At 37.2% G+C, this 8,280-nt stretch overlaps 1 protein-coding gene across 1 annotated transcript in view; it reads right to left on the bottom strand.

The window, feature by feature from the left end:
• LOC105820148 (putative Polycomb group protein ASXL3) overlaps positions 1-8,280 on the bottom strand; it is a 110,360-nt gene that overhangs the window by 1,647 nt on the left and 100,433 nt on the right. Inside the window, exons 6-7 of the mRNA XM_012656575.1 lie at positions 2,668-2,785; positions 1,605-1,724 (exon numbers count right to left, since the gene is read on the bottom strand). Coding sequence (XP_012512029.1) covers positions 1,605-1,724; positions 2,668-2,785 — 238 coding nt within the window. The remainder of the gene's footprint in view (positions 1-1,604; positions 1,725-2,667; positions 2,786-8,280) is intronic.

Below are 8,280 nucleotides of genomic sequence, written 5' to 3'. Positions count from 1 at the left end.
TCTGATTCTCTATCTTCTTGAGTATGGACTTAAAGGTAACAACAATCAAAATACTAGATATCCTGACTAAAGACTCAGAGCCCCTGAGGGGATCCTGATAACATGGTACAAGGGCTTGTTGACTTTTAGCCCTAAAGTTAGCTAAGCAAACAAGTGGGCGAGCCCTGTGCCTTAAATGTTCTTACACTCATTATATGGCATTAACTTCACTGAAGTTGGTAGCAGACTGTTGTTAGCTAAAGGTCACATGTTTAAATCACATAATGTATGGTAATGCAGCACTGTTTTGTATACATATATTTTTAGTATATTCTTCACATATCACTCTCCCACTATAGTTTTCTATTTCAGAAGCTACTTATCTTAGAATACTTTACAACACACACAGTACTAGGAAAAAACACCTCAGTGTATATGTAAGGGTGGTTATACACAAACACACACAGATACACTTTGGGCTAGACACTAACTGTAAAATAATTTAGCCTTGAAAGTAATATATTATAAAATAGGTAACTACGCTATATTTAAAGAATTCAAATCAAAAATAAATTCTATTTTACTAGAGGTCTCTTATCTGAGGATTATATATTCTATTTAAAGGTTTTTCATTGCAAGGACATTCCCAGGATTTAGCAAAATGCCTGGCATACAGTAGGCAAATAGTAAAGCTTTACTAAAAACTAAATAAATGAATTAGTTAAAATCTTGCTTGAATTTTACAAACAGAGAAACTCTGTAAATAAGAATTATCCTAAACTTCCCAAAAAGTGGCAGAACTTTGTAGTTGCTACCAACCATTTTACAAAATATTATAATGATTCAGATTATTATCATGAGACCACCCTTATTCAGAGGTGAAACAACTAAGCGAGAAAAATGAAGCCATTAGGTCCAGGTCAGTCAACAAGGCAGGGATAGTTGAGAATTATAATGTTCAGTTCAGGATATGTTTATTTTTGCCTTTTTAATTCTCATCCTCCTTTTTCCCTGAATGCTGCTGTTAGGTTCCTGAGGAAAAGTTATAAGGAAGGAAGTATATAGAATAAAACCTGGTGCTGACTTGCAAGACCCATGGACTGTGTCTCCCACATTTCTCAGCGATTTGACGCTATTTTTCAGACAGGCACTACTAAATATTTCAAGTAGCATAGGCAAAAAGCAAGGCAGAGGAGTTTTACTGCAGCAGACCCCAATGACAATGTACTATCCAATTCAATGAACCCTTTACAAATGTTGCATTTTCCCCCCAACACAGTATATCGCAATAAAGTGAAACTTGGTTGCATAAATAAAACACTGCACATTAGATAGAACCATGACTGGACAGATCATTATTTGAACACATATCATTTTGACTCTCTTATCTTTATCCTCTGCTTCATCCAATAATATCATTCATAAATTTAGTAATGAGCTTAAGACCATTCAATGTAACTGTAAAGTTTTCTTATTTAGCACCTTTTTTTGGTTTAGATAAATGGAAGGATATTTGATTTCCTTGTTTAATCACTAAAAATAAAAGTTCTGAGAATTTTTCATAATTTATTTGAAAAGACATAAATCTCTAAAATGTGAAATGCCATAGTCTATTAAACACTCACCTAAACCAGACTTTTTCAATCGTTTTAAGTGCTGACTTGTTTGTTTTCCAGTGGGAGATTTTTGCCCATGTTTCATTTCTTTATCTGAACTGTCTGCTTCACCATTTTTAGATTCAGATCCTAAAAAAGGAAATAGTTATTATGTCATTATCTTCCTCTAGCTGTCCTCGAAAAGAAAAATCTAAAATTGTTTTAAGAACTGTAGATATAATCTCTTTTTCTAAGAGTTAATATACTACCTTTGGCCACAATCTGATTCCCCTAAAAAGAGAAGCCCAATAAATCAATCAAACAGAACAAAAAGCAAGAACAGATGGCCTAATAGTGAAGTCAAAAACATGTTCACTGATCGGATAGCTTTTAAAAGAAACAGAGTCAGATCTTTTGTAAAACTACACGAATAAGCCTGAACAATACAAAGTCATTTCGAGACAATACAAGACAGAGACAGAAAGATGAAGAAGGGAATCTCGAAGAGAGGGGGAAACCATACCTTTGTGAATAATTTTATGTTGAAGTAGGAACAGAAAATGCAAACACTAATCTATAATAAATAGAACGGTACCTAGCTGATAAAGTGACAGAAGGTAAATTGGAAGAAAAGGTCAGGGCTTCACTGGGGTGAGAAGAATGTTGCCAGAACACAAAAACTAATAAATGATTCCTGATTTTGCAGCACAAAACAGAAAACCAAATTCACACTCACGGAAGAGCTGCTCTTGATGGAATTATACATCAGCATGTGATCCACCATTAAAAAAAGCCAAAGCAACAACAACAAAATCCACCTCATATCACTATACATTTTCTTACACCTATTGACATTAGCTCATGAAGTTATTTGATGATGATGAGCGAGGCTGCAGCCTTTTTTTTTTAAACTGGGAAATATTCTATATTTTTGAATCACTGAAAGAGTCAAAGTATAAAAAAAAATTAAACCAAACCTCAAGTGGAAATATTATTCAGTTTCAGGAAAAAAAAAAAATCATGACATCTTTCTCAGTGAGGAAGTCTCCTCTGGGAAGAAATTGGCCAAGCATACAATATTTCAGCTCTTTACCTGAAGGCGAATCCGACTGCTCATCAGACACCTTTAATGGTGTCAAAACAACACGAGGAACAGTCTTGTTTACCATCATTGAGACTCCATTTCTTCTTTTCTGCTGCTGCCTCAAAGCCTACAAAACATGATAATAAAATATAACATAAAAATATAGCCAAAATGATTTCTCCTAACTGAATTATATGATTCATTTGCCCATCACTAGACAGAACCTCTAGAGAGATTTCAGTTCTACAGAATCCCTAATTTCTCAGGATTCTTAATAGTTACCTGCATGTCACTTTCCCTCAAAAGCATAAAATCAGGCTTTGGCAAAGGGTTTAAACCTAAAACCATTTTCGGTATAATTCTAACAACGAAGCAAGCAGTTAACGGTTTGTTCTACCTTAGCAATGTGGCTTGAGAGCCCATGGAATTGGAAACTATGACTCCCAAGTAAAATCAATGTAAAATAAATGTTTCAAAACCAGGATAAAAATATATGTGTCTGCACTTCTCTCGCAGGTGCGTCCTCTCCAGTGCACTGCTCAGTCAATCAAGTTAACACTGAGTGTCATCAGTATGTATAGCATGTAAGGACTACAGTATTGATGCACTCACTCAGCCATGGGGAGCACTGCACAAAATCACTGAACATGGCAGGAATCATTTATTTCTGTGAAGGGAATCAGTCCTAATCTTGGAAACCTTGCAGCACTTGGCTTCTGTCTGCTTGACTTTGGGCATTAACCTTCAGAACACGAACATGATGGGGTTCTAGCAAATCCAGGAAAAAATTGATATGAGAATAAATCTCTCCAAATGGGAGTGCTTTGTGTTTCATAAATGAATCGACCACGGTGATGATAATATAATAAAAGACTTCTAAAATTTTTGAAATACAGCTTATCTAGCTGATCGCTTTATGCAGAAAATTACCTGTAATAAAAAAAGGTCTTAAGCAGACGAAACTGAAGAGCCATTAAATTCACAGTCGCAGGAATGCTAAAACTCTTCAAAAGGTTAAAAGGCTGGATTCAGACAGTCTCAAACCTTTTTATTCCTGGTTTCTCTGTAATTTCTACCAATTTTACAACATCCCAGTTACTTGATTAATGTTCTTCAACCAAGAGTTGTCAGGATCTCCTGAAATACTGCACTGAGTGTATTTCCCCTTGCTGTCAAAAAACGACGTCGTATTATTTGCAAAGGGTATTAACTGAATTCCCAACTTGTTGACCATAAGATTTAGCAATCAAATAATTACAGAAGTGAAAAATTAAATATCATTTCATTGAAAGAAGGAATACTCAGATAAGACTTAAAGCCAGATGAGAACATAAAGCCTTGGGAAATCTATTACAAATGATATGGTTGCTAATGATAACACCAGACATCTTCCCTTCGATTCTTCCATTTATTGAGCTTTTGTAAAGTACCAGGATGGGAGGGGGAAGAGCAAGAGATAAAAAGATTAATAAGATGCCATCCTTCTCACCTTTAGCCTACTGTCAATAACATATTTAATGAGAGCTTACATGCTATAAAATATTTAAGACATTTACTCTTCAAGGTATATACATAATTGCACATAAATTTTGCAAAGAAATGCATAATCTCTCTAGCCTTGTATAAGAACTCGAATCACTTTACAGATATTAACCTATCAATCCAATAATAAAACAGAACAAGGCAACACAGTGCTCTAAATTACAATTAAGTCTATCTCTGCCCACTAGTTAAGACTTCATAAAACAATAAAGCCTGCACAAAGAGCAATTCATTTTTAGGAGCCTTTACAGCATAGATTTCAACTACATCCCTTGGAAAAATATTAGGCATTTTAAAAATAGTCGTGTGCGTGTGTGCGCGCGTGTGCATGTGACTAGCAAGTTTTTTTAGAAAAAAAACACTGGTTAGGAAAAAAAAAGATTAACTAGAGTCCTAGAAGCTGGAATCATAAAGTTAAAACTGGCATGCCTTTTTAGAGCATTTGTGGTAAATAATAAAGTAACAAACATGTTCACCTACACTTCTAGAGCTAAGAAGACGCTCCTACAGAAAAATTAGTAATTGGACAGAAAGAAACTATAACAAAATAATGTAAGAATAATAATCCACAGTGGTTTTTAATTTTAAAGAACCAAGATGGCATCAAGGCAAGGATAAAGAAAGCTAACCAATATAGAGTTTGAATGATTTTTTTCTGATTATGTATTTACTACTCAGAAAAATTTGAATATGTCTCAATACAATAGTTCTAAAAGTACTGACTCACACAACACTATGTGCCTTTAGATAACCAAAACTAAATGTGCACTATATTAAAAAAAATGTTTTAAGTGTATTAAAAATGTATTTTTTTTGTTTTACTGCTGAAAAATAAGCATTAGATTTGTTCCCAAATAACACTTCCAGGGGCAAATATGCATAGATTGGAAAGTCTTTGTTTCCCATGACGTGGTAAACAGTCAAAGCAACAGGCTGCTGGACACACTCAGGCATATCAGAGTTCAGTCATCAGAATGGTAAAACAGGCATCTTGATTTCACCCCCTCGATTCACAGGCACTTTAAACTGTGTCTGTGGCTGCCTTGAAAATTCCAATTCATTTTCCAGAAAGGAGGATTTATTTGACTCTGGACACTGGGGACGCCCTCCAAGCAAATCAGAATGTTGATGGAGGGAGAAAAAACAATGTTGACTCAATTGAGATGCTTGGGATGGTTGGGTTGACTATAAAGAAAAGAAACTGGCCTTCTGTCCATGCGGCAGGCTGTATGGTGACTCCTGGTCTCGTGCGGTAGCGCACGCATGCCACAAGTACAGAGGGGGCTAGCTCTCCAGTTCTGAGGGGAGGGGGTATGTAACTCTAATTCTCCAGGTTGGCTGGAGGTAAAACATAAACATGGGAGACTGCACGGTGCGGGAACACACATACGCCATCGGAGGGGGCAACTGCTACTCAAGTATCAAATCTAGATTCTTAGGGGAGTCTTTCTGCTTTTAAACAATGTGCCAGACAAAGGAAAGATGACTGTGGGACAAACTCAGCATGAGGGCACCCATCTTTGAGATCTGCTAAACACCAAGCCTCTCCTGCCACCAGCCAAATAAGTCAGTCTGACCATTGCCCAATATGGGTATTAAATCTCTCTCTTCCGGTGTGCTAAGCTGCAGAGGATTTGGGGCTGCCGCAGAGCTGTCTCAACGGCAGCAAGGCACAATGGTTAAGGGGTCGTAGACTCAAAGAAAAACAGCAAACGTTCCTGTACGACAGAGAAAATAACGCCGGCAAGACGCTTTAAATAGAAAATCTGCAGAATGATATTTATCGCAGTTTACAGCACATAGTAAATATTCAATAAATGTCACTTTCTATATTTATGTAATTTACACATTCTACAACAAATGCATTTTTAAGAACTTACTCAGTTACACTACAGTCCAAGCACTGCTGATTTACAGCAGTGAACATGATGAAAAGTTTAATTATTTTATATTTTCGTGAAGGACTAACAAGGAAATACGTAAAATAAACATAACAGTTTCACACACATACAAGTGCTAAGAAAATTATGCCAGGAAGATGAGGTAGAGTAACCGGGGCAGGAGGGACCAACACAGAGTGGGACGTCAGAAAAGGTTTCTCTCTGAAGGTGACAAAGATGATGAGATCTAAATGAAAAGAAGAAACCAGTCTTGTGGAAATTGTCAGGTCCTAGTAAGTGAAAGCAGCAGTAACAAGATTCCTACCTGAAGGACCTTTGGTGGTTACAGGAATATTAAAAAAAAAAACAATGTGGCTGGAAAAAAAGGAGTAAAACGTTTACAGAGATGTCAAAGAACTTCCCCAAAATGTTTGCCAAGGGTTTATAAAGAACAGGGGACCCAGGTTCAACGCAAAGGCAGCCCTACTACTCCATACCCTCCCACGGCTTGAAGCCACTGGGCTAGCACCTTGGTACCAAAGACGTAGAAGAGGCACAGCAAAGATGAACCGCAGGGTGTTTTCCAACAAATAACTGCTGTTTGCCTGTATTCACCTGTTCAGCTAATATTTACAAAGCTTCACTGCATGAAATGCATTCTACCCCACACCTTAGCCATGTTTCTTAATTCTGATTGTTCTGAGCTGTCTCTTACTTAACACTCCATACACACTCCTGCGCTTTGCTCTTCTCTGCTTGATGCGCTCTTCCCTCTGACAGCTGGGTGGCTCATTTCTTCATACTTCAGGTCCTTGATCAGACATAGTGCTCCCGCTTTACCTGTGGTTTTGTTTTCTACAGTTTCAGTTACCACAGTCCAAAACTATTAAGATATTTTAAGAGGGGAGGGGTACCACATTCTCATTACTTTTATTATCGTATTCTGTTATAATTGTTCTATTTTATTATTACTTATTGTCATTAATCTCTTACTATAAGATTATAAATTTCATGGTAAGAGATTTATAAAATTAGACCTTATCACATGTATATGTGTACAGAAAAAAACACAGTGTATCTATATGGGGTTCATACTATCTATAGGTTCAGGCATCCACTGGTGGTCTTAGAATGATAAGGGGAGACTTTGTATTACTGCTCCCACTGTATTCTCCACTCTGTTTTATTTTTTTTTCATGAACTTATGCCTCCAGTATACTGCATAATATCATTATCTCCTCTCTTCGCCAAGTAGGCTCTAAAAGACAGGAATTTTTGTTTGTTTTTTTCATTGACATATCCTGGAGTGCCTAGAAGAGTACCTGGAATATATTATGTGCTCAGTAAATATTTACTAAGTGAAAATAAAAATTATCAAAAATAAATTTATTAAAAATAGAAAGTCCCTCATTTATCTCTCTTTAAAACATATAAGTGTTTTATTTAAAAGGCAGAAATCAGCAGGGAACAATCAATAAATAACTTTATTCTTCTAACATTACACTAATACATGCTCTGACCAATTTTCCTTTCTCATTTCTGGACAACATTTTATGCAGAATACCCAGCTTCTTGGGTCACCTTTGAGTATTTGTATAGTCTCACTTTCATGTTGGAAAAGCTTCCCTTTCCACCCTCCCCAGGCCACGCATATGCCTCAGGTCAGAAACTTCACTGGAGAAGGGATTCATGATTGTAGTTTTCCTTCATCTCTGCCCTCTTCCCCCTCTCCCTCCCACCCCCGGCTTCCCCAGGATTAGGATTGAGACTGATGAGTGAAAAGAATAGGGCCAAGTTGTCTTAACCAGCATTGTTATAGTCACGGCATCACAGCCTTCTGGGAGGCAGAAAACCAACCGCTAGATTTTTATGGCCCACATTGGTGGATACTTCAGAGGCCTGTAGGGAGAGACCTTTGAAACTACATTCTACCCTAACATGGATCATGTACACTATGGCTGACCTCCGGGCTTCCCCTAAGCATGAGCCCGACATACCTGGGCTCCTCTCACCTAAACAGGCAGCTTTCCTGGGCAAGGCCTTTACAACTCCCCCATGCTTGGTTAACAGTACAGCACCTACTCAGGCCGTAAGTACACTCAGCATCCCTGTCTTACCGTACAAAGTATGGCTTGATACTTTATTTCTGCCTAGACATTATGGTCATCCCTGTGCCTTCAGAATTCTCCAGGTCTCATAA

Source organism: Propithecus coquereli, unplaced genomic scaffold, assembly GCF_000956105.1.
Source record: "Propithecus coquereli isolate 6110/MARCELLA unplaced genomic scaffold, Pcoq_1.0 Scaffold51, whole genome shotgun sequence".
In the NCBI taxonomy this organism is placed as follows: Eukaryota; Metazoa; Chordata; class Mammalia; order Primates; family Indriidae; genus Propithecus; species Propithecus coquereli.
Note: the sequence above shows the minus strand (reverse complement) of the source record. Positions and strands in the feature narration are given on the sequence as shown.